This window comes from Trichomycterus rosablanca, chromosome 4, assembly GCF_030014385.1.
Source record: "Trichomycterus rosablanca isolate fTriRos1 chromosome 4, fTriRos1.hap1, whole genome shotgun sequence".
In the NCBI taxonomy this organism is placed as follows: domain Eukaryota; kingdom Metazoa; phylum Chordata; class Actinopteri; order Siluriformes; family Trichomycteridae; genus Trichomycterus; species Trichomycterus rosablanca.
This window is the reverse complement of record NC_085991.1, coordinates 4,506,752-4,532,930: the sequence shown is the minus strand read 5'-3', so window position 1 is coordinate 4,532,930 and position 26,179 is coordinate 4,506,752. Positions and strand designations below refer to the sequence as shown.

At 42.0% G+C, this 26,179-nt stretch overlaps 2 protein-coding genes across 2 annotated transcripts in view; one reads left to right on the top strand and one right to left on the bottom strand.

Annotated features, from left to right (window-relative positions):
* The window catches only part of st6galnac5a (ST6 (alpha-N-acetyl-neuraminyl-2,3-beta-galactosyl-1,3)-N-acetylgalactosaminide alpha-2,6-sialyltransferase 5a), a 37,041-nt gene that overhangs the window by 2,403 nt on the left and 8,459 nt on the right, over positions 1-26,179 (top strand). Inside the window, exon 3 of the mRNA XM_062992952.1 lies at positions 18,698-19,110. Coding sequence (XP_062849022.1) covers positions 18,698-19,110 — 413 coding nt within the window. The remainder of the gene's footprint in view (positions 1-18,697; positions 19,111-26,179) is intronic.
* Positions 23,676-26,179, bottom strand: part of pigk (phosphatidylinositol glycan anchor biosynthesis, class K) — a 47,316-nt gene continuing 44,812 nt past the window's right edge. The window contains exons 11-12 of the mRNA XM_062992951.1: positions 25,476-25,523; positions 23,676-23,706 (exon numbers count right to left, since the gene is read on the bottom strand). Coding sequence (XP_062849021.1) covers positions 25,521-25,523 — 3 coding nt within the window. The 3' untranslated portion in view covers positions 23,676-23,706; positions 25,476-25,520. The remainder of the gene's footprint in view (positions 23,707-25,475; positions 25,524-26,179) is intronic.

The following is a 26,179-nucleotide window of genomic DNA, read 5'->3' as shown; positions in this document are numbered from 1 at the left end:
TGAAAGAGGATGTCCCTCAAGATCTCCGGTTTAGGTGTCCACATACTTTTGAGCTGCATACAACTCCCATTAATCACAATTTAGCCCAGCACAGCTGTTCAATAGTCTCCTGTCATTAGCAATAACAGCCTCAGCTCAAATAAAATCCTAGCCCTATCATGAGTCTCAAGTGTTTTCATTGATGCGTCTCGTATCAGGCTCCTGTCAGTAATCGACACTGTTTTCCACACCAAAGATTGGGGGGAATTTAATCCACAGTGATGAGAGGTGGGAGCGAGTCTTCAGCGAGGGGCTGATAACCCAAATGGCTCTGGGGTTCGATCGGCAGTCAGATAAATTGGTGATCAATGAAGATCTCCTTGCACCGATGCTCACTGCGGGTCTCGCTTCCAGACAGTTTGACTTTCACTGTGATTAATTTGCTTAACACAGAGACGAATCAAAGATGGGAATTTGTGCTGCAGCAGAGAAGACTACCAAGTTTACAAGCTCGTTTTTAGTTTAGGTGAAAGGATGGTTCCTCAGTGTTTACAATAATAAGAAGGATGCATGATGGTCTGGGGCTATTTTGCCTGATCCAGTGTCGACAATGTGACTAGAATCATAACCACGAGAAGCTACCGTCTGGTCTAGGTCCAGTGGGTCAAGGGTTCATTCTACAGCAAGACAGAAACCTGAGACATACCTGTGGGCTATGTCCGAGCTACCTTAGAATACAAGAAACAGGTATTAGGATTCAAATCATCAAATGGCCAGCACATTCTGGTTTGGGATGAACTGGAAAGAAGGGTGAAGGCAAAGTAATCTACAAGTGAAACTTTTGTAAGAGTGCTAGTCAAAATCTCTGTGAATATAAATGAAAACTGGAAAAAAAATGAGTTGATCTAAAACGTTTGACCAGTGGTGTATAATAAATACAAAATACACTGACCAGCCATAACATTAAAACCACCTTCTTATTTCTACACTCACTGTCTATTTTATCAGCTCCACTTACCATATAGAAGCACTTTGTAGTTCTACAATTACTGACTGTAGTCCATCTGTTTCTCTACATACTTTTTAGCCTGCTTTCACCCTGTTCTTCAATGGTCAGGACCCCCACAAAGTAGGTATTATTTAGGTGGTGGATCATTCTCAGCACTGCAGTGACACCGACATGGCACAGCAATGCTGCTGGAGTTTTTAAATACCATGTCCACTCACTGTCCACTCTATTAGACACTCCTACCTAGTTGGTCCACATTGTAGATGTAAAGTCAGAGACGATCGCTCACCTATTGCTGCTGTTTGAGTCGGTCATCTTCTAGACCTTCATCAGTGGTCACAGGCCGCTGCCCATGGGGCGCTGTTGGCTGGATGTTTTTGGTTGGTGGACTATTCTCAGTCCAGCAGTGACAGTAAGGTGTTTAGAAACTCCAGCAGCGCTGCTGTGTCTGATCCACTCATCCAAACCACACACTAACACACCACCACCGTGTCAGTGTCACTGCAGTGCTGAGAATGATCCACCACCTAAATAATACCTGCTCTGTGGTGGTACTGGGAGAGTCCTGACCATTGAAGAACAACATGAGAGGGGGCTAACAAACATGCAGAGAAACAGTCAGTAATTGTAGAACTACAAAGTGCTTCTATATGGTAAGTGGAGCTGATAAATGGGCAGTGAGTGTAAAAACAAGGAGGTGGTTTTAATGATCAGTGTAAATTGAACATTGGTTGCCTTTGCCGGGTTGAAAGAAAACCCAAATTGTTGCCTCATACTGAGAGGAATCTGGATGGTCAGTTTAGAAGTTGCCATGTAAGACAATGAAGAACAGTGATAACCTTCACGATTTCTCTTCCATGCCATAGAATCCCTTTATTCACATCATCACACTTCATTTATTCACATGCTGCTTTAGGCTTTTGAATCAGTGACCGTTTCAGAGAAAAACATCCACCCCAATCTCAGATGCACAGATTTTCTGGGTTTTCTGAAAGCCAGCATTCACAGGAACAAATTCGTTGTCTGTAGCTGTCGCTGATACATTTTAATCTTGATGGAAAAAGTGTAGAGACAAAGGGAAAAAAAACACCTTTGTCAGCAGCACAGTATCTGAAGGAAAATAGATTAGTCTCTTACTAGAAAAAGCAAGATCAGCAAGCTGAGAAGTGAATTACTGAATGTGTGAGGGTGCAACAAAATCTGGTGATACACCACCCAGGTAAAAAAAGATGTAAATATATATTCATGGGAAAAAGAAAGCACTCTTCAGGGTTTTTAATTACTTTTTTATCAGGGCCTAATTAGCAGACGTGGTCCTGACTAACTTCTATAAAGAAAAAAGATTCAGAAAAAGACTCAGATGACCAAAAAAAATCTATTAATATTTTCAGTCAGTAGATTCAATATTTAGTCATTTTCTGTCTAAAAAAAAGTACAGCAACATTCAGAAACCCCTCCGAGCCATCCTTCCATAAAAGCCATACAATTCTTTAATTGTGCTGTCATGAACATTTCATGTTCTCACAAAGGCCTGTAGGTCACATGATGTAGTTCTTGGGTTTTTCTTTATATCTCAGAGCACTAACTGGTCTGACCTTGGTCTGATTTGAAGGATCATTCTCACTGTGAAATGAGGAATTTTTAGCTTGTTGAAGGTGAGCTTGTAACAGTTGTTTTGTTAAGGTCATGGCTGATGTCCATTTTTCTTGGCATGACGTAGAGATGCACCTCCAGAATGCTCAACTGAAGGGTTTACGCTGGAAGAACCTACATATTAGAATGTGTTGTGTATTATTTTAGGTGCCACCTGATGCCTGGTGCCACTTTTGTTTGTTAATATAAGTTGGTAAAGACAACACAATTGTTATTTAGGGGTAAATAAAAACCTAAAACCGAACAAGGGTGTACTGGAATTGAGTTAAATAAAGTAAAATAAATAAACGTATTTATCTAATTGTGACTACGTTCATGACCTGAGGCTCTGATATGCTTCAGCAGAAATGTTTCTGAGAGCTGAATTTAATGAACTTAGCAAAGCCTTTTATTTATCAGCTCCACTTACCATATAGAAGCACTTTGTAGTTCTACAATTACTGACTGTAGTCCATCTATTTCTTTACATACTGTTTTAACCTGCTTTCACCCTGTTCTTCAATGGTCAGGACCCCCACAGGACCACCACAGAGCAGGTATTATTTAGGTGGTGGATCATTCTCAGCACTGCAGTGACACTGACATGGTGGTGGTGTGTTAGTGTGTGTTGTGCTGGATGAGTGGACTCACTGTCCACTCTATTAGACGCTCCTACCTAGTTGGTCCACCTTGTAGATGTAAAGTCGCTAAATCGCTCATCTATTGCTGCTGTTTGAGTTGGTCATCTTCTAGACCTTCATCAGTGCTCACAGGCCGCTGCCCATAGGGCGCTGTTGGCTGGATATTTTTGGTTGGTGACTACTCTCAGTCCAGCAGTGACAGTGAGGTGTTTAAAAACTCCAGCAGCGCTGCTGTGTCTTATTCACTCATACCAGCACCGTGTCAGTGTCACTGCAGTGCTGAGAATGATCCACCACCCAAATAATACCTACTCTGTAGTGGTCCTGTGGGGGTCCTGACCATTGAAGAACAGCATAAAAGGGGGCTAACAAAGTATGTAGAGAAACAGATGGACTACCGTCAGTAATTGTATAACTACAAAGTGCTTCTATATGGTAAGTGGAGCTGATAAAATGGACAAGGAGGTGGTCATAATGTTATGCCTGATCGGTGTATATGGACACCTGACAGTTAGCTTGTCAGCCATCACATTTTAAAACCATGAGTATTAATATGGAGTTGCCCTCTTAAATGCACTGGGGTACTTTTGGCTATATTGGGCATAAATGGCGTTTTAAGCTTATTTCATGTAAAGACTGTACACAGCAAATGTGTCATCTGCTGAATGGACTAACGTTTCTTGCGTGACAGGATTTCTTTAGTGGTGAATCATGCCAGCTGGCATTTACATCTAAGTGCTCTTTCACTTTCTTGTTCTTATAGAAGATTCGATTTCTACAGTCGGCGAGTAATGCATGCTGCACGAGTCGTTGTTGTACCGCATTAGCTTGAATAGGATTGGAATATGGAGCCGAACGTGAAGGCCTGAGCACTGAATACAGATTTCATAAATCATTTATCCTTTACTTATCTTCGTTACCTGCTTCATCATGATCAGTGTTGTGGTGGGTTTAACACCATCTGAAAACACTTTGGACAAGACACCAATTAATTGCAAGGTATCACACACACGCATCTGCATTTTTACTTAGACTAATGGGAAATTTAAAGTTGCCAATCCACCTTAATCCACCTTCCAAATGTTTCTGGGAGGTGGAATCCCAAGCGGTGGTGAGGTTTGCTGAACGATTTTTCAATGTCATCAATAAGAAAATATAATCTTTGTTCAAATGCACTTGTGTCCCTTTAAAACGACAAGGTAAAATGAAATTTTCTTCCACAGTGTAACTATATGATGGCAAAAAGTATGTGGACACCTAACCATGAGCTTGTTGGGTATCCCATTTCAAAGCCCTGGGACAATAATATGGAGTTGGCTTTCCACACAATTTTGGACTGTGTCTGTGGAAATGTATGCCTTTTTTTATGCATTTTCCTCCCGATTTAGCCCAGTCAATTTGTCCTCCGCTGCTGAGGGATACCCGATTGCATCCGCGGAGAGCACGTCACTGTACACGCCTCTTCCAACTTGTGCACAGCCCTACTCTTCTCGCCTCTGCATTCTGCACAGGCGTCTCTTCTGCCAATCAGGGTCCTTACACAGCGTATGAATATCCCATCCACACATAGTCCGGCCCTTACCCTGCAGATATGATGGCCAATTAGTATCTGCTGCAGGCACTGCCAATTATGCCCACCAGATGGCGCCCAGCCGGCTGGTGGCAACGCCGAGTTTCGAACCGAGGAGTTCAGAAACTCGGTGCTGGTATGCTAGCGGAAATTTATGCCTTTTCAGTCGAAAGAGTATTCTTCAGGTCAGGTCAGTAAATAATGATTAATAAGAAGGCCTGGCTTGCATTCAACAATCCATTACATCCCTTAAAAAATATCCAAGACTGACTGACACCACAATGATCTGTAGTGTAAGAGCATGCCTACTTCAAAATGATTTTAAAGATTTTAAAGTGGCCTAGTTAAAGTCCTGACTCGAACCCTCGTTAGGCTGTGGCGGCAGGACCTTAAACGGGCAGTTTATGCTTGACTGCTCTTGAATGTGGCCAAATTGAAGCAGTTCTGCAAAAAAGAGTGGGAGTGAAATTCTCCACGGCAATGTAAAAGACTGATCTTCAGTTATGGGAAGTGGCTGTAGTTTAGGTGGTAGTTACTAAAATAGAGGACATTACAAGGGGGAAATACTTTTTTATTACACTGTCAATTCTCTAAACCCCATCTGAAGAGATCCTGCCAGTTGGTATACAGTGCTGAACTTCTGATCTTGTGTGTAATTAAAGCTGTAGTTGACGAGTGTTTTTATTTAATGCACGCTGCTTGCTTGAATCCTCAGAGTGCATTTGTGCAGTCTGGCTTGAAGAGAACATAAAGAATTAGAGCCAGATGTCGAGAAAAAGAAGGGTTTCCCGAGGGTCTTCTCTTTTCACTCTGCTGCACCTTGACGTCTCTAGTGGTGTCCGATTTTACTCTCGGCTCGAAGCGACAATTCTCATCTCTTTCCTTTGATTCTCAGCTTCTAAAACACGAAGCAATGCTGAGCAGAAGTAGCAGAGTAGCCAAAAATATTACTCGAGTACTGTCACTTCAAAATGATGGAAAAAGCTTTAGCAAAAGTTTGGAGAAGGCTGTTTCCAGTTCCAGCATGACTGTGCCAATATGCACAAAATGAGATCCATGAATACATGGTTTGAGGGGTTTGGTGTGGAGGTACTCCAGTGGCCTCTACAGCCCTGTCCACAGAGTGTCTATTGTGAGACATCTAACTTCATTGGCTTCATACAGTATGCATGCTCTTTTCAGTAGATGGGCACTAAATCCCTCCCAGTTGAGTGGGGGTTGTTGTGACCATAGCCTGAATGAATGCTTGTGATATTCAACAAGCAAATGATCAGACGTCCTCAGTTAGCCACTTTAAAAAGCTACAGTGGAAATTGTCCTGGTAGGGATAAAGTCAGGATCTTGAGAAGGTCATTTCAAACTAGTTCTGTTGTGTCTTGTGTCACTAAAATGCTGGCTTAAGGGTTGGTACAGTCATGTTGGGTCTAAATGCCTCACCTTTCCATCTGACCCTAGAATTCTTCTTTAATAGGACTTTGAGAAGGCCATTTTAAAACTAGTTCTGTTGTGTTTTGGGTCACCAAAATGCTGCCTTAAGAGTAGGTACAGTCATGTTGGGTCTAAATGCCTCACTTTTCCATCTGACCATAGCAGTCTCCTTCAGAAGGGCTTTGAGAAGGCCATTTCAAACCAGTTCTGTTGTGTGTTGGGTCACTAACATACTGGTGCACCCAGTTGCGTCCAAAGTACAAGAATTTTGAGGCAATCCGTCTTCATAACTCTGCCCACTTTCTTCACAGCACTAGTAAAACAGCCCCAGTTCAAAATACGACATTTGTTATGCTTCAGAGTAGGTACAGTCATGTTGGGTTTAAATGCCTCACCTTTCCATCTGACCTTAGAATTCTTCTTCAGAAGGCTTTTGTCTTTGTGATTGGCAACGAGTTTAGAGCAGATGCTTCTTTCCTGCACCAACTGCTGAGAGTCGACACCATTACTGTGTGGATGTCAGTTTTAGATCTCTAGCATCATCCAGCTCTCACAAGTTTAATATCAGCATCGAGACAAAAATAGAAAACAGGGTTTGACGCACCCCTACAAAAGTACATTGAGTACATTGAGAGGAAAAGAGTCACTGCAGTGGTAGAACTCAACTCGACATGCCCGCGTGTTGGCCATTTTGAAGTTATTCTTAGCTGACTCTCATGAGCTTTTGTGCCACTTTGATAAAACTCAACTCTCGAGGCCTGCTCCGCTGCGCCAGCCTCATCCTCTGCACTGTGGCATAGTGCAACACAGAGGCTGTCGACTGCCAGCTGAGCCATGAGGGCATTGGCAAGCAATTCCAGATTTCTTCTTCTGGTAAACATTTTCTCCCCAGAGTCATCAGCCGGTTGGTACTCTCTCTGCGCTACTTCATTACGATGCCTGGCGTGGGATGTACGAAATGACGATTTTCTTACATTTTATAGAGGCCCCGTAGGAAGCAAGGACCATTAGGCTGAACGTCATGCCAGATGAGTTGCAGCAGCCATAAATGCTTCAAGCACCCTTGACCATGTGATGCATGACCATGTGATTTAAACCCATGCAGGATCATCAATTTGGCATTTTTTCATCTGTCAGCTTGCATTATAATATACACTGATCAGCCATAACATTAAAACCACCTCCTTGTTTTTTTACACTCACTGTCCATTTTATCAGCTCCACTTACCAAATAGAAGCACTTTGTAGTACTACAATTACTGACTGTAGTCCATATGTTTCTCTGCATGCTTTGTTATCCCCCTTTCATGCTGTTCTTCAATGGTCAGAGCAGGTATTATTTGGGTGGTGGATCATTCTCAGCACTGCAGTGACCCTGACATGGTGGTGGTGTGTTAGTGTGTGTTGTGCTGGTATGAGTGGATCAGACACAGCAGTGCTGATGGAGTTTTTAAACACCTCACTGTCACTGCTGGACTGAGAATAGTCCACCAACCAAAAATATCCAGCCAACAGCGCCCTGTGGGCAGCGTCCTGCAACCACTGATGAAGGTCTAGAAGATGACCAACTCAAACAGCAGCAATAGAAGAGCGATCGTCTCTGACTTTATATCTATAAGGTGGACCAACTAGGTAGGAGTGTCTAATAGAGTGGACACGGTACTTAAAAACTCCAGCAGCGCTGCTGTGTTTGATCCACTCATACCAGCACAACACACACTAACACACCACCACCATGTCAGTGTCACTGCAGTGCTGAGAATGATCCACCACCTAAATAATACGTGCTCTGTGGTGGTCCTGTGGGGGTCCTGATCACTGAAGAACAGGGTGAAAGCAGGCTAAAGAAGCATGTAAAGAAACAGATAGACTACAGTCAGTAAAAGTGCTTCTATACTGTATGGTAAGTGGAGCTGATAAAATAGACAGTGAGTGTAGAAACCAGGAGGTGGTTTTAATGTTGTGGCAAACTGGAAATACTGGAAAGTCTAATGTTCTAGATTTGCTATAAATGACCAGAAGTATGTGGTTAATCAGCCACATCTTATACTAGCAGCTGTAAAATTTCTTGATTGGGTTACATGGACGACAAAGCTAAATTTAAGTCTCTAAGTCAGGACCTGGTAACACGCCCTTTAGGAGATATTACCACTGGCGGAAACTTTTGTAGTTAGCTTGATATCTTTCTTTTCTTTATTTTAGATGTGTACCTTCTATTTTTTGCAGAATGCTTCCAGTTCTGAGATGGCCTTCATGAATGAAAAAAATAATAAAAATTGTCCAATTTGTCCAGTTTCCCCCTTTGTTGCATTGTCAACGTGGCAGACTAGCACGCTCCCCCTCCAATATGTGTAAAGCCATCAGGTTTTTCTTCTCACTCCTACATAAAACCGTAACACACACAGAGAAACACACTACACTTCATTTTTCATCTGCCATTCATTCTGCCACCTTGGCCAGACAAAAGGATTCTTTTCTTCTTTAGACGGGGGCAAATGTGTCTGTTAAGATGCCAACCAGGACGGTCGGCTAGCGTGACAGATTTTTCATTATGTTCAAGAATTTTCAGTACAAAGAGATTCAGCTTGCGTTTTCCAAGACATTATTTATTTATTTATTATTTTTTACAGTTTTTATTTAATGCTTTCATACAAAGGGACTTACTATTGTGATCAAAAACAATCCAAGCAATTAAAGCAGCAACCTGGCAGTTCAACCTTTTAATCAATATTTCAGTATCTGCTGAACTACCAGTGCCATCTACCACATTTTCATTCAGAATTTGCTCATATATAGTGGAATTTATACATCAGTTTACCCATGCAGTGTTTCCTGTGCCACTGGCTGCCACGCAACCCAAAAATAGCTCCGTCCCCTTGCTTGACAGTTCGAAAATATTGTTTTCGAAGATACGTCTGGCCAGAGTTTCATTTTTACTTCATCAGTCCACAGCACTTGTTTCCAAAACATTTAAACTGTGTCTGATTGATATTCTATTCCATTCAGTCAAAAGAATTTGTGAAGTAAAACACTGATCCTGTATGAGAAGACCTGGCTCAGAGTAGACATTCCAATTGATCCCAAACATGTTAATTGAGATTGAGATCAGGGTTCTCTGAGAACCACTGGAGTTCCTCCATATCATACTGGTCAACCCATGTGTTTATGGACCTTGATTTTGCACAGAGCACAGTCATGCTGGAACAGATTTTATATCAATAATTTAATAGATGCTTTATTAATTTATGTGGACGAAACAACTGAATACACCGATCAGCCATAACATTAAAACCACCTCCTTGTTTCTACACTCACTGTCCATTTTATCAGCTCCACTTACCATAGAAGCACTTTGTAGTTCTACAATTACTGACTGTAGTCCATCTGTTTCTCTACATACCTTTTTTTAACCTGCTTTCACCCTGTTATTCAATGGTCAGGACCACCACAGAGCAGCTATTATTTGGGTGGTGGATCATTCTCAGCACTGCAGTAACACTGACATGGTGGTGGTGTGTTAGTGTGTGTTGTGCTGGTATGAGTGGATCAGTCACAGCAGCGCTGCTGGAGTTTTTAAATAAAGTCAGAGACGATCGCTCATCTATTGCTGCTGTTTGAGTCGGTCATCTTCTAGACCTTCATCAGTGCTCACAGGATGCTGCCTACAGGACACTGTTCACTGGATGTTTTTGGTTGGTGGACTATTCTCAGTCCAGCAGTAACAGTGAAGTGTTTAAAAACTCCAGCAGCATTGCTGTGTCTGATCCACTCATACCAGCACAACACACACTAACACACCACCACCATGTCAGTGTCACTGCAGTGCTGAGAATGATCCACCACCTAAATAATACCTGCTCTGTGGTGGTCCTGTGGGGGTCCTGACCATTGAAGAACAGCACGAAAGGGGGCTAACAAAGCATGCAGAGAAACAGATGGACTACAGTCAGTAATTGTAGAACTACAAAGTGCTTCTATATGGCAAGTGAAGCTGATAAAATGGACAGTGTGTGTAAAAACAAGTAGGTGGTTTTAATGTTATGGCTGATCGGTGGATTTAGGAAGGATGTCCACCTAATTTTGACCCTATACTGAATAAGTCAATGTTTTTCTTTAAATTATAAATACTGGGGGGTAACAGCAGAATGACGTGTGATAATGCCTTCATCACCCCGCTGTGTCTCTGAATCTACAGGCATTATTTGGCTACTTAGATAATAAAAAATGGTGATTCCTTTCACATAAAAAAAGAAGGAACAAGCTATAATTTGTGTTTTTGTAGTACAGTTAACTGGCCGTGATAAGCTAGTATTCCCATCACATTTCCTAGGTGATTAGTGGCATATTGCACGTCAGGCTATAAATTAAGGTTCAGCTCAGGCTCTGGAGTCATTTCTTTTACTAATTTTTTTATACTCTTGACAGAAACTGATAAATTAAATCCATTTCAATAGTATTTCTTTAAAACCCTCAGAGACCTCAATGTTTTAGAAAGCTTGAGATTATTCACCCTGTCTTTTAGTTTAGAGAGAAATTTAGTTTATTCTTTATATTATTTATTTATCATCCATTTACAACATGTGTATAGTGATCCCAAATCACCCTAACAATTTGTCCTGGAGAGAAAAAAAACAAAGTTGATGTTCTTTAAGGAATTCAACCTTTTTACCCAGCCATCACACGCCCTGATGAGCACGGCTCGGCTTTTACGGCACGGAAATTTAAAACGTCTTACAAAGGTTCGGTCTCAAATATCCTTGACTGCACATTGTGGGGAACGCTATTGTACATGCCAGACATTATCTTCCATTTTTATGCATATTAAACCCCCCGCCGGGAGCCGACAGTAATTCAGGATCAGCGCCTTTGATGCTCTGAAGTCCCGGATTACAAGACTGAAATGTGTGCCAGCTTTTACAGAGATTTGAACGTACATGTTGGTTTATGATTGGAGGCTCGATGGACAGAATGAGGGCTTCAGGGTTACGACAGCGAGATAATAATAGATATTCATAACTGGATCCATGTCAGATTGCCAGGGGGCTTGTTGGCATTTATTGTCTGAGCCATAATTTTTTCAGGCTGCACATTAACTGGCAACAACCTTTATGTGAGAGGAAACGTTTTTATATAAACTACATGGCCAAAAATTTGTGGACACTCTTACTTAACATGGTCAGCTGTTTTAGCCATACCAGTTTCTAATAGGTGTTTAAAATCATTTATATAAAGGCATATAAGGACTGGGCCCTTATTTATACATTATTTAATTAACAAAACAGCTAATTTTGGGTTTTAAACTAAAACCCAATAGTGGACCATTTCAATAGTTTCCCAGTTTCAAAGAACATGGCATTGGTTGGCGCAGCAATCTAATTTGCCAGCCCACAACCACAGAGAGTCTCAGAGTCTGAGTTTGAGAGCTTTAAAGTTGTCACAGGCCTATTCGGGTTGCCCTATGGTTACACTCTTATTTATGCCATTATTTCTTAAACTTAAACCCAATGGTGGACCATTTCTGGTTTCCCGGTCTCAGAGAACATGGCATTGGTTGGCGCAGCAATCTAATTTGCTAGCCCACAACCACAGAGTCAGAGTTTGAAAGCCTTGAAGTTGTCATTGGCCTACAACGAAAGCAGGACCAAATGGATGAGAAATACGTAAAGCAAAGCGTGATCATCTGCTCCAGCTCAGTGTACTGGTCTGCTGCTGGCTGGTAAAAAGAAAAGCCTGATAGCTTTACACGTGACTCTGGTTTTGTCAGCTTAGATGTGGTGTAGGAGGCGGAGGTGGACAATGCAAGGGCTGAGGAATTGAACATGTCTCGGTTATTAAATATACAAAGAATTCCCAGTTTTATCCTGACCAAGCTGTGTGAGTGGTAATTTCTCTAAGGCTAAAGGGCTGTAAAAAATGATTTGCAGAGTGTGTGTGTGTGTGTGTGTGTGTGTGTTATCATGGTTTAAGTCATGTGCCCTTAGGCTAAAAAAATTTATGACAGCATCTCATGGTCATTTTCTCTTACACAAAAAGTCCAATTCCGTTCTAGGAAAATGGCCTTTAGTCATTTGTTGCCGCTTTCTTAGCATTTATGCTGTGTGTGTGTGTGTGTGTGTGTGTGTGTGTGTGTGTTTGTGTGTGTGTGTCCTTGCATATTTTCCACCTGGTCATTAATTTAAGCCCTGTACGTTCTGTATTTTGCTTTTTGTCGCATAATGAACTCTTTCCTGCTGAACCTGTCTATTATTTTACATGTAATGCCTCATAAATTCTTCTTCCTTGTGATTCTCTGTGCCCATATAAAAAGGGCTAGTTTGACTGCATCCATTAAGCAGAGCCACATCAAATATAATTGAAAAGTCTCAGGAGCTCTGTACCAATCACAGAAAGCGTGTTATAGATTTTCACACGTCAGGACAGTAGTCAGGCACAGGGGCCACGCCTACCTCACTGAGACTGACACAGAGGCAACACCTCCCTCAGTGAAATGGACAGACACAGAGGCCACGCCTCCCTCACTGAGACTGACAGACACAGAGGCCACGCCTCCCTCACTGAGACTGACAGATACAGGGGCCACGCCTCTCTCACTGAGCATGACAGACACTGTGGCATAGAGACTGACAGACACTGAGGCCACGCCTCCCTCACTAAGACTGACAGACACAGGGGCCACACCTACCTGACTGAGATTGACAGACACAGAGGCCACGCCTCCCTCACTGAGCATGACAGACACTGTGGCCACGCCTTCCTCATAGAGACTGACAGACACTGAGGCCACGCCTCCCTCACTAAGACCACCAGCCACACCTTGTTTACTAGGCCTAACAGATACAGAGACCAAAACTTTGTACTGGATCTGGCAACCCTTCTCCCACATCCTTCCCTTAGCAGAACTGATGGTTGCAGAGACACTGCTTCCTTTACCAGTGTGTAACCTTAGACCTCACCACAGAATCCCTGTAAAATGTTCTGCCCCATTTTTCCACACCTCCCACTCGATGCTCTCAATCCCTCGCTCATATTTTTTAATGATTGTCATCACCCTTCCATTTCCCTCTTCCTGATCGTACCTTCCCTGAGGGGATCACGTAATTTTTCAGTCCGTGCGAGGGTTTAAAAGCTCAGGTTTGGATCATCAGTTCATCCAGGACATTTTTTTGGGTTTGGGTCGTGGCAATCATTCGGATCCAGAGCAACATTATCTCTCTGCTATCTCCAGCCTTGTCACTGTCTCTCCTGCTGTGGGGATGATGAGCATACCGTATAAAGTAGTGGTAAGCAAGTGCAGCTCACCGATAGAGTTGCTCGCTAGCGGCAAGGTCACTTTCAAAGAAATGACAGAGACATGTTTCTTTCAGCATATCATACCCCCATTCCCCCCAAATAAACCACACATAACTCACTTTTTTAATCTACCAGAATTATATAATATTAGTATAATATCATTATCAGTATATAAAAGCTGTTCCTGTTAAATGCATATGAATTGGTGTATTTAAACCTTTAATAAATATAGTTGAAATCTACTTGTAAGCAACATGTTTGGCTTGGTATTTTAATCATTTCTGCAACTGTTGTTCTTTTATTGTGTCTCAAGTTTATTGTTGATGTTGTCCAGTGCATACAAATAGCAACCAGAATGTTCATTTGGTGGTGTTGACTGTTCTGTAAGTCATTTAACTGTGTGACATGGTCTTCTTATTTCAAGCAATCGACTGGCTAGTTTGACTGTAGACATTAAAATGTAGATGGAAAATATGTGCCACAAGTTAAATAACATTATAAAACTTTCTACACCATCAAATTAATTAGCTGCTGTATGTATACAACATGGGCGGCACCGTCGCCTCACAGCAAGAAGGTCCTGGGTTCGATCCCCAGGTCCGGGTCCTTTCTGTGTGGAGTTTGCATGTTCTCCCTGTGTCTGTGTGGGTTTCCTCCGAGAGCCCCGGTTTCCTCCCACAGTTCAAAAACATGCAGTCAGGTTAATTGGAGACATTGGAGAATTGCCCTATAGGTGAATGGGTGTGTGTGTGTGTGTGTGTATGTGTGTCTGCCCATTGAACAGCTGGGATAGGCTCCAGCACTATCCAGCCAACAGCGCCCCGTGGGCAGCGTCCTGTGACCTCTGATGAAGGTCTAGAAGATGACCAAGTCAAACAGCAGCAATAGATGAGCGATCGTCTCTGACTTTACATCTACAAGGTGGACCAACTAGGTAGGAGTGTCTAATAGAGTGGACAGTGAGTGGCCACGGTATTTAAAAACTCCAGCAGCGCTGCTGTGTCTGATCCACTCATACCAGCACAACACACACTAACACACCACCACCATGTCAGTGTCACTGCAGTGCTGAGAATGATCCACCACCTAAATAATACTTGCTCTGTGGTGGTCCTGTGGGGGTCCTGACCTGACGAGTGAAAGCAGGCTAAAAAAGCATGCAGAGAAACAGATGGACTACAGTCAGTAATTGTAGAACTACAAAGTGCTTCTATATGATAAGTGAAGCTGATAAAATGGACAGTGTGTGTAGAAACAAGGAGGTGGTTTTAATGTTATGGCTGATCGGTGTACATATTTAGGACATTTTTTGTACTGTAATTTAATTAAGGATTATTTAATTCATGCCTATTCAAGAAACATTCAATATTTTTTTCCTTGCAACTAATAAATAGTAGTAAGTAGTTAAATTGTGCTAAAAAATAATAATAAATAATACATTTGAACGACTATAATGAATCAGAACTGGCAGCAGCAAGAAAGCTAATCTGTTAATTTCCAAGGCCACACAAAGCATTAGTGTTCACCACAGTAAATACAACCCAGGTTACAAACGTTCAGATTCTGTTTTAAAATCACGCTTGACTACATGCATAAGGCCTAGAAGATTCATGTGAGCTTAAAGAATTCAGTTTAAGCTCAGATCTCTATTGCAACCCTAGAATGGCTTAACAAAAATCCAGCCGCATTACGTCTGACAGTTCTATTACATTATTATATTGTTGTATGATTATTAAAATGAAGCAGATGCTATAGAGACAGTAATTGAGTAACAGAATAAAAGAGGTGCATTATTATGCTATAATGTCTGTAATTTACTTTTAGGAACAATTGTTAATGGGTAATTCTGATTGAAACATAATTGGAAGAATATACTAGAGAGCTTTAATCTGCAATTTAAATCAAGAGATGTTTTTCCCTTTTCAGTTTTTTACCAATTCCCAAGATCAAACCCTTGTTATTTCTCGTCCACAAGCCTTAATTTAAATGCTGACCTGATCTACACAAATGTGTCCTTCCTCCCACCAATTTTCACCCCAGACGAGCATTTCCATCCTTTCACAGACGCCTTTAGCCTCTCTGGGTTATGTGACTTTCTCCACCTCGGATAATTGGCCTTTAGGAGGGAATCTCAGACACAACTAGAAAAAAAGGCTTTGTGTCTAATTACCAGCTTACAGGGGAAACCTGTGGCGGTAGCTGCCATCAGAGTGGATGATGGGAAGCCAAGGGATTGGGCTAATTGGGGTTCGGTTTCAGCAAGATTGGTATTTCTTGGATGCATCTATTTTATTTGAGTTTTGTACCACTGTTTGTGGAAAAAGGAAGAGAAAGAGCTTTCCCACCAGGTCCTGATCGACTTCCAAACCTTTTCCTCCAATAATGGTAATGACATCGACCCATTTTCACTATTCTATTTCACATTTGCACTTATTCACGTTCTCATGAACCAACATGTAGAAAAGATTATCTTGCTTTAGTCTGTGGTAGATCAGGTTAATGTGTGGTAGCTGAGCTTCAGTTCCCCCAGTATATAGCAGAAGGCAGGCACAGATACCTACACGGGATACTAATAAAAATACCTACTGCATGTTTTAATGTTATGATTAGTATGATATATTGGCACTTGTAATGAACTTACTGTATGTTTTATGTGTTCTACTGTTCTACATTACTGCATTGTTTATTATGCTGTTTTTTATTCAATAAATGTGTCAACGTGACGCTATAAGCTTGTCGGTTATCAATTAAATGCACCTCCGATGCAATTTTCTCAGCATCGTACCAACTTTTTAATGCTGTCAGCAAAAAATGTTTTCGGTTGAGCATGTTTCACATCATCATCACATGAAAATCTTCTGCCCCTTAAAGCTTCTTCGGGCGTCCAAAAAGGTGGAAATCAGATGGTGCTAAACCCGGACTATAAGCATCTCTCAGTCTCTCAGACACAACCGATTACTCCTCCTCCCACCCTCCCACCGCTTCCAACCAAATATAAAAGTGCAGAAACTTTTTGAAGATTCCTCGTATAACAGTTTAAAAACACTTTCTCAAGCCACTCATCTGGCGCAGCGGTAAAACACACCATAGCTGGGATCTCAAATACATTGTATTGAATCTCAACTCTGCCATCCGGCTGGGCTGAGCGGGCACATGAACAATGATTGGCCTGTTGTTCATATACTGGTGGGGTAGAAGTAAGCCGGATAGGGTCTCACTGATGCAACTACGACCTCTGCTGGCTGATCGATGGCACCTGCACGGGGTGGGGAAGGAGTGCGATCAGGGTGTGTCTCTCCGTACACAGGGCTGATCCGCATTAGCACTCACCTAGTTAATAAATTAATAAAGGTATAACTGAAAATTAATAAAATGATCAGTTACACCATTAAATATCTTGTCTGTGTACCAACTATCAATTAGACCCATTAAAGCACTCTTTTAAATCAAGATTAGCAGGGTTTGCTTTACACTCTCTTCACCAGAGTGGAAAAACCCACTCCATCCACAACTTGAGTAGGTCTTGTCATGCTCATGTGAGGCTGAAGATCATGTTTTTTTCCTGCCAGCATCTTGACTCGTCTCTATTCAGTGTGTGAACAACAAGCTTTTCACAAACGCTTCCAATTCCACGTTGAGCCAAATTGTGTTGGCTCTATCCTCAGTGGTGCATATGATTTGATTGATTCAATTTTCGCCAGGCTGTTTCCTGTTTCTCTGCCGCTGCTGGTAACGTGTTCTCGTTCCTAAAGCGGATCTCAAAGTTGCTTTGTCCCCAAGCGTGACAGATTTGAAGTGATGACCGAGTGGCTTGTGGGTCTGTGTCCTTATTTAAGCGACCATGAAATACTCTGCACCTGAACGGTCTCAGCTGTGCAGCTGTTTTTGGATTTCATGCAGAGGTGTTTTTTTTGGACACAGCTGACTGGTTTATTACAGGAATTGCTGGAAGGACCCGACACTAGATGCTCACCCAGGGACACAAAGACCTCATTAACAATGTTGCTTTATTAAACATTGACAGTAGAGCAGCACATGCACCTTTGCCAAAGGGGGGGAAGAAAAAAAAAAAGGGGGGGGGCAAATTCAATTTCTAGAAGAAGCAGAGACGTGAATGCCAAGAGGAGAAAATGCATGCAAATGTGTCATGGTTGCCAGTGGGCCACTAAGTACACCGGCACCATTTGTTATCTTCTTTTCTCTTTCGCAGCAGATGCTGTCATCCGGGACAAATTGCTCAGCTTTTTATGGGCTCTTTGCATAGTGCTGAATAAATAACCGAATGGATGATTGGGAAGTGGAAATCTGCAATAAGTGCGACACTTTCCTGAGCTGCAGAGAAAGACATTAATCCCTAAAAACATCCTTCTACCCAGGGTGGAGGGGAAATGCCCTTGTCGCTGACTGAATACTGATGGGGCTTTTGTGGGATTGGAATCATTCACAAAGTGACATAAAAACATGGTGCAAAATGACAGTGCTTGGTATGAAAGTGGTATAAATGTGGTATGAAGAGCAACAATTCCTCATGGTTCACATATTTTTGGTTGAGATTAGGACTTGATCTCACTATTTCAAAAGCATATCTTTTAGCAACTGCATTCAGCAACTGCAACTACAATTATAATCTTGGTCATCCTAAATGGGGTGTTGTGGGAGGGGGGGTGGATTGAGAGTCATAGGGTCAACAGGTCGACTTGCATGGGGTGCCAAAGTTTTAGGTCCATGTTGTGAAAAACCATCTGCCCTCTTAAGATTGTCAAAGCGTAAAGCAGCCGGATATTCCGCAAGCACACCAGCCCTGAGATTCTGAACTCCCCAGTTTGTAGCTCTGCTACTGGTCGACAAATTGGCCATCGAGTCGTCTGGGTGGGAAAAGACCGGACTAATAAAGTTTGTGAGGTCTTCAAATGCTGTGCAAGGACCCTGGTTAGCAGCCTGAGACGCCTGTGCAGAAGTGCAGGAGTCGAAAAAAAAGGGTCGAGGGACTGCGAATGTACCCTCCTCAAACGCAATCGGCATCCCCAGCAGCGGAAGACTAATTGGCTACATTAAATTAAGAGAAAAATGCATAAATAAATAAATAAATCAATCAAAGCGTACCACATTTTCATGTGTTTTTACCCCCTATTGTTTTTATTTCAACAGCCTCTAAAGATGCACTGCAGAAGTTGCTCATTGGTCACTAGCTCGGGTCATCTGACGGGTGGAGGACGGGGTGCAGACATCGACAGCGCCGAGTGCGTCATCCGGATGAACGATGCGCCCAGCGGGCGTAGCTTCTGGGCCGATGTCGGGCGGCGCACCAGCCTGAGGGTGATCGCTCACTCCAGCATGCAGCGCGTCCTGCGCAGCCGCCACGAGCTGCTCAACTCCAGCCACGACACCTTCTTCATCTTCTGGGGCCCGAGTAACTACATGCGGCGAGATGGAAAGGGGCTCGTCTACAACAACCTGCGACTAATGAACCAGGTGCTGCCCAAGCTCAAGGTCTACATCATCTCCTGGCAGAAGATGCAGCGTTCTGATGAGCTGTTTAAAAAAGAGACGGGCAAAGACAGGTAGGACTCTGTGGTTCTTCTGACAAGCACAGATGGTGTCTGGCTCGGTCAGATTTTTACACCAAGCTGGTGTCTGAATGGTTTCCCGGTTCTTTTCTGTATATTCAGTACCCAGGCATCAATGTGCAAATTTCACTCTCTCCCTAGGGGCCGTGTTCAGAGTTTTCTTTTATTTCAGAATATTTTTATAGTTTTATTTATAAAAACAGTTTGAATAATTTAAAAAGTCGTGGCATTTTGTAAAGTGCAGTATAAACAAAAATCTGTAACTTCTTAATTCTCTTGAACCTTCATTTAACCTTCATTTAACCTTCATTTCCAATAGTTATAATTATTTATTTATTAGGATTTTAACGTCATGTTTTACACACTTTGGTTACCAGGAACAGTAGTTACTGGTTACACAAGATTCATCAGTTCTGGTTTAACGTCAAACACAGTCATGGACAATTTTGTATCTCCAATTCATCTCACTTGCACGTCTTTGGACTGTGGGAGGAAAACGGAGCTCCTGGAGGAAACCCACACAGACACGGGGAGAACATGCAAACTCCACACAGAAAGGACACAGACCGTTCGACCTGGGGATTGAACCCAGGACCTTCTTGCTTTGAGGCGACAGTGCTACCCACCGAGCCACTGTGCCACCCCCATTTCCAATAGAACACACATCTTTACTGCAGGCAGGCCAGTCAAGCACATACACTCTGTGTCTACGAAGCCACGGTGTTGTAGCGAACACAGAATGAGGTGCGGCAGTGTCTTGTTAAAATAACCATGGACTTCCCAGGAAAACACATGGCCTTGATGGCATCATGTGTCTCTAAAATCTCATCCACATCCACATCAGTGGTACCTTTATACATTTGCAAGTCATTCATGTTGTGGACACTGATGCACTCTGAATAGTCCGGACAGTCCTTTTCGTCTTTCGCGTGGAAAACTTGACATCTCTTTTCCATAAAACAAGCTGAAATGTGCTTTGTGCACTGGGCTACAGATATTAATAAAACTGATACTCTACACCTGTTAGTAATGGATGTAAAACATCTCAACTTACTTTATTAGGAGAGGAGGGGTGTCCATATGCACCCTGTAAGCAGCGTCCTGTGATTACTGATGAAGGTCTAGAAGATGACCAGCGATCGTCTCTGACTTTACATCTACAAGGTGGACCAACTAGGTAGGAGTGTCTAATAGAGTGGACAGTGAGTGGACACGGTATTTACAAACTCCAGCAGCACTGCTGTGTCTGATCCACTCATACCAGCACAACACACACTAACACACCACCACCATGTCAGTGTCACTGCAGTGCTGAGGATGATCCACCACCTAAATAATAGCTGCTCTGTGGTGGTCCTGTGGGGGTCCTGACCATTACAGAACAGGGTGAAAGCAGGTAAAACAGTATGTAAAGAAATAGATACAAAGTGCTTCTATATGGTAAATGGAGCTGATAAAATAGACAGTGAGTGTAGAAACAAGCAGGTGGTTTTAATGTTATGGCTGATCGGTGTATATCACCACTTCTCTAAAGCATATCAAGATAGTAGTTTTGTAGTCATATCACCCAATCCTATTTGCAACTAAAGGCAAGGCTGTGCAAATGTAAGAGATTATTTTGTGGCACTGAGGCAAGTGACTTCTAATGCAGCCTTCAGGTTCTGTCAGAAGTTTCACACCAACTAGGTGAGCGGACATAATCTCCAACGATACTAATGAATCAGCAGTGCTTAAGTTTATAGCTTTGATATGTTTACTGTAAAAAATTATTCGCTTTTTTACTGACTTGGGTGATCCGATGGTCTAATGCACTAACTACACCGCCACTGCTGAGATCTCAAGCCCTCGAGTTAAAATCTTGGGTTAAGTTTAAAACGTAATATTTTGTAAATATAAACAGATGTTAAATTCTATGCCTGCGTCTCTGAAAATAGTCAAAACAGTTAGGACAGGATCAAAACAAGAACTTTTTGAATTATTTAAAATCATATTCCTTTGACGTAAATACATAATTAATTAAATGTCTTCTCAGACCCAGCTTGGGCACGCATCAGGTTTAACAACTTGTAAAGTGGGAGCTGCCAAGGAGCCCTTAAAGGCAGAATAACACCCAATTAAAATCACAAAGTGGTGTCCCATATTTCTAAAATAGAAACTACAACTTCCTTTTACAGCTGAAGAATTCACAGGCTTTTTGCACTTATCTGATCTTTCTTTTGTTCCAAAACTAGCAAGAACTTGCACTGTTAATGGACACAAATTCCCACAGACGCAATCTTGTGAAAAGCCTCCCCAGAGAGGTGATGGCTGTTATAGCTGCAAAGGAAGGAGAAGGAATTCATATCCATATCAGTTCCAAACAGTGAAACAGTGGTAGCCTAGTGCGTAGAGCTTTGGACTATTAGCTGAAAGGTTGAGAGTTCGAATCCTAGCTCTGCCATGCAGCCACTGTTGGGCCCTTAAACAAGGCCCTTAACCCTCTTTGCTCCAGGGGTGTCGTATGATGGCTGACCCTGCGCTCTGACCCCAGCTTACAAACAAGCTGGGATATGCAAAGAAAGAATTTCATTGTACTGTACACGTGTACATGTATATATAACAAATAAAGGTGTTCTGTTCTAAACAATTTATTTGGAATGAGATGTGCAACAAGCTTGTGGTCAGGTGTCCACATACTTTTGACCATATTGTGTGTATATGCTGTGATACCATATCAGCAGTCATGCCACACAGCCTGTTCGGCAGCCTAATCAGCACCGACTCTTCATCTTTTATCAGTTGTTTACATAGAGCGAATCTCACTGAGGTGAAGGAATAAAGGAATAAAGGAAAGACGTGAGGATGAAAGAATGACGACAGCTAAGAGAAACACGTCTGCTCTTCCTCACAAAGCGCCGGTTGGATGTTAGATTTAGACGAGCTAGTGGCTGCTACCGTTGTTGCCTTTGTTTGCCTTACATAGTTAAAACTAGGAAAACATCTCGACCTGCAAAAGTTGCTCAGAAGAACTTTGATGAGGTCTTTGTGTACATTTTTGAAAGCTCCAAGGCTGTCACGTTCGTCTCTTCACAATGAGAAAGTTTTTAATCATGTACAAAACTTTTAATCTAGAAGAGAAAGCCTTTCAATCATGCGTGTTAATGTTCAGATAGAAAGCACTCAAACCGTTTATGAGCCGTTTATCTATACACTTTACTTTTCTCAAGTGTTCTCAGAGCTGTGAAGCTGTTGTTTACTCTTAAGCAGCACCTAATGCTAACAAAATATAATCTGACCCTGCTTACAAAATATTCATGTCAGATCTTTAAATTCGAGGTGTTACATCTTTTTTATTGGCCAGTGATTCTAATGTTGGGGTTTGAAATGTTCACAACCCTGTCAGACTCTCGTCTATACCTCCTGGGCGTCTCCAGTTGTGTTCCAGTGCTGTTCCTGACTGACAATCAGGCATGACATTAAAACCACCTCCTTCTTTCTACACTCACTGTCCATTTTATCAGCTCCACTTACCATGTAGAAGCACTTTGTAGTTCTACAATTACTGACTGTAGTCCATCTGTTTCTCTGCATGCTTTGTTAGCCCCCTTTCATGCTGTTCTTCAATGGTCAGGACCCCCACAGGACCACCACAGAGCAGTTAGTGTGTGTTGTGCTGGTATGAGTGGATCAGACACAGCAGCGCTGCTGGAGTTTTTAAATACCGTGTCCACACTCTGTCCACTCTATTAGACACTCCTACCTAGTTTGTCTACCTTGTAGATGTAAAGTTAGAGATGATCGCTCATCTATTGCTGCTGTTTGAGTTGGTCATCTTCTAAACCTTCATCAGTAGTCACAGGACGCTGCCCACGGGGCGCTGTTGGCTGGATGTTTTTGGTTGGTGGACTATTCTCAGTCCAGCAGTGACAGTGAGGTGTTTAAAAACGCCACACACACACCCATTCACCTATAGGACAATTCAGTGTCTCCAATTAACCTGACTGCACGTTTTTGGACTGTGGGAGGAAACTGGAGCTCCCGTAGGAAACCCACACAGACACGGGGAGAACATGCAAACTCCACACAGAAAGGACCCAGTCCGCCCTGCCTGGGGATCGAACCCAGGACCTTCTTGCTCTCAAAATGGAACTTGAATAAGATAGTCTATAATGAAATAATTTCCTTTCAAAGGCTTTTTGTAAGATGTTGAAATGAACGTTGGGTTACAGCCACTTTTTCTTTTGCAGCTATAAAATCTTCCTTTCTTTTTTGGAAGCTAAGCAGGCGTGACTTCTGTCACTTTTTGGATGAGAGATGAGAACGTTCTGGAACAAACTGCTGGTAGCCTTTTCGCAGTACATTTTTAACTCATTGCTGCAAGTGGCTTCAATCTGTAAGATTTTTGGGACAGCTGCCTTGATCGTGCTGTCAGTGCTGTAAATCTGCGGTTGTAATAATTAGCTTTAAATTGTAGGCAAAAAATAAGGAACAGGAGCATGAAAGTGCACAATTTATATTCAGTTTGTGAGTTTAAGCTGACACCATAAGCAGGCTATATATTTCAGCAGCTTTTGCTTACGGCCACACCATCCTGAGGACGCCCTGTCTCGTCTGATCATGCAGGGTCATGAAAAATAAAGAAATATAAACAATTGGGAAATCATACAGTTTGGAGTTGGGACATTTGGTAAACGCAATCACAGACTGTTGGTTTCATTGCATTTTACAGAATGTCCCAATTTTATTGTAAATTGGTTTGTATAAGTGAACCATTTCTCTTTCTAAATATCACTCATGGCTGAATGTGCCTGCGTTTGCCCTCTACATTTTTTCAGCTCTTTTTGAAAGCTAAGCAGGGTTCAGGCTCGGTCAGCATACGCATGATAGACCACCTGGGAATACTGAGTGCCATGAGCTTTTTCAGTTTGTGCCCTTTATTTGCTGTCACTGCTCCAAAGCTACTGTTCCAATAAGTAGCTTCAAACTGTGCACGGGGGCAAAGTCCGTGACAGAAAGAGGGCCTTGCCTGAACTAATTAGGACACTCTTGGCCGTGACGTGTGTGTCCTGTACGAGTGTATTTAATCTTTTGAACTGGACTGGATATTCGGGTGCGTTTGCCCTCGTGTTTGAAAGGGTCTGATCAGTTAATAAGCTACGACGTCTCACTGAGCAACATGTAGCTTCTAATCTGTTTGTTTTTTAATGAGTAAACAGATATTCCGGCTGCTGCATCCATCATCATCAGAAGCTGATCAAGCAAGACAACTAGACCTGATTAAATTGGCGCGCGATCCCGGAGGATTATTACTGTTTGTCTTTCCCAACTATCAGGCTTGTCTTATTAAATTGGCAGCAGTCGTGCATATTTTCTGTAATACAGTGAAGTAAACAAGTACTCAAACACAATTTACAGTTTTCACATCTAAGTACATCTAAGTATTTGTAAGCATAAACAAATGGAAAAAAGAACATTAATAATACATTAATAACATTGAAATGGCGAAATTGGTGTTGTTTAATAGGCGTGTTCCTGAAATTTTTCACCATGAGTGCTACTGGCTGTGCAAAATCCTCTCAACCAATAGTAACGTCTTCTATAATAAAACCAGGTGCAATTTGCACCGTTTTGTTTGGCTCAGAGGCTCAAATCTTACACCAAATGAATGTCCTTTCACTTCAGTCTTTAATACAAAATATTCCAGCATAGCAGCTCTGTCCTAAATGTAAGTTTTGCAAAGCCCACAACATTGTAGAAAGCTTTTAGTAAAATTAGTGGCTATTTTTGGGGCTGTAATTTTGCCATTTGCAATTCATGATGATTTGGTTAGATTTGAAAATGCTATTTCATTCAGGTCCTACATGTAGTAAAATCACTGCACCTGCATAAATGAAAAAGAAAAATACTAGATAATTAAATACAAACCATCTTAACAATTAATAACTTTTACTGAGGTGCAATAATATTAGAGAAATCTCAGCCGTTACAGCATTTTAGTTAGCGGTTTTTACATTTTGGATCAACTGTGTATAACCATCAAATCTCCTGTTCAAAAGTTTATTTATCAAAGCAGTTGAATTTAAATATTGGCTTGGTGTTTTTTTTAAGAATTGTATTTGCAGGTGCCCAGGTGGCACAGCGGGATATTCCACTAGCACACCAGCGACTCGGTGTTGCCACCGGTCGACTGGGCACCATCTAGCGGGCATAATTGGCAGTGCCTGCAGGGAGGGATGACCGGAATATGTGGACGGGGTCTTCAAACACTGTGTATGAACCCTGATTAGCAGATAGAGAGAGGCGCAGAATGCATGGGTGAAAAAGGGTTCCGCTAAGGGCTGCGCACGGCTCGGAGGAGGCGTGAGCAGCAATATACCCACCTCGACTGCAATTAGGGATCCACCAGCAGCAGAAGACAAATTGACTCACTAAATTGGGAGAAAATGCAGAAATAAAATAGAAAAAAAAGAATTGTATTAGCACCATATCTGTGCTCTCACACTAGCAAGAGACAAAAGACAGTCATTTATTTATTTATTTATTTATTTTGACGCTGAATTGAGAAATTCACAATAATTATGCTTTTTTTTTTTTTTTTTTTTTTAAATAAAATCCCAGCCACTGCCTTCAGTATATGCAACACACCAAAATAACAGCACCAGTTTCTAAAATCATCCCCCAACATGTTTGAATTAAACAGCAGTAAATTTTTACAGCACAACACAAACAAACCATGAGAAATATCAGAGACTTGTCGCCTTCTGGTGTGAACATAAGGTAAGTAGATGATGCAAAATCACACATCTCAGCAGTTTCTATTAAATATCCCCAATTCAATTCGTATTCCAGTCAGTGACCCGCCTGTAACTTCATTGTCTCTTAAGACTCCTGTCGGCAAATCGGCTCCTTACTTTAGTCCACTTTATTGACAAGGTTTAAAATGAAGAAAAGCTTTATAGTTGCACAGCAGCGCAAAATGTTTGTGCCTGCGGCATCAGCGGCAACAGTGGCGAGTGGATGAGCCCAGCTGACCTTCATGAAGCTCTGTTTGCTTGTTTACTTGTTTGTTTGTTTAATCAAGCAC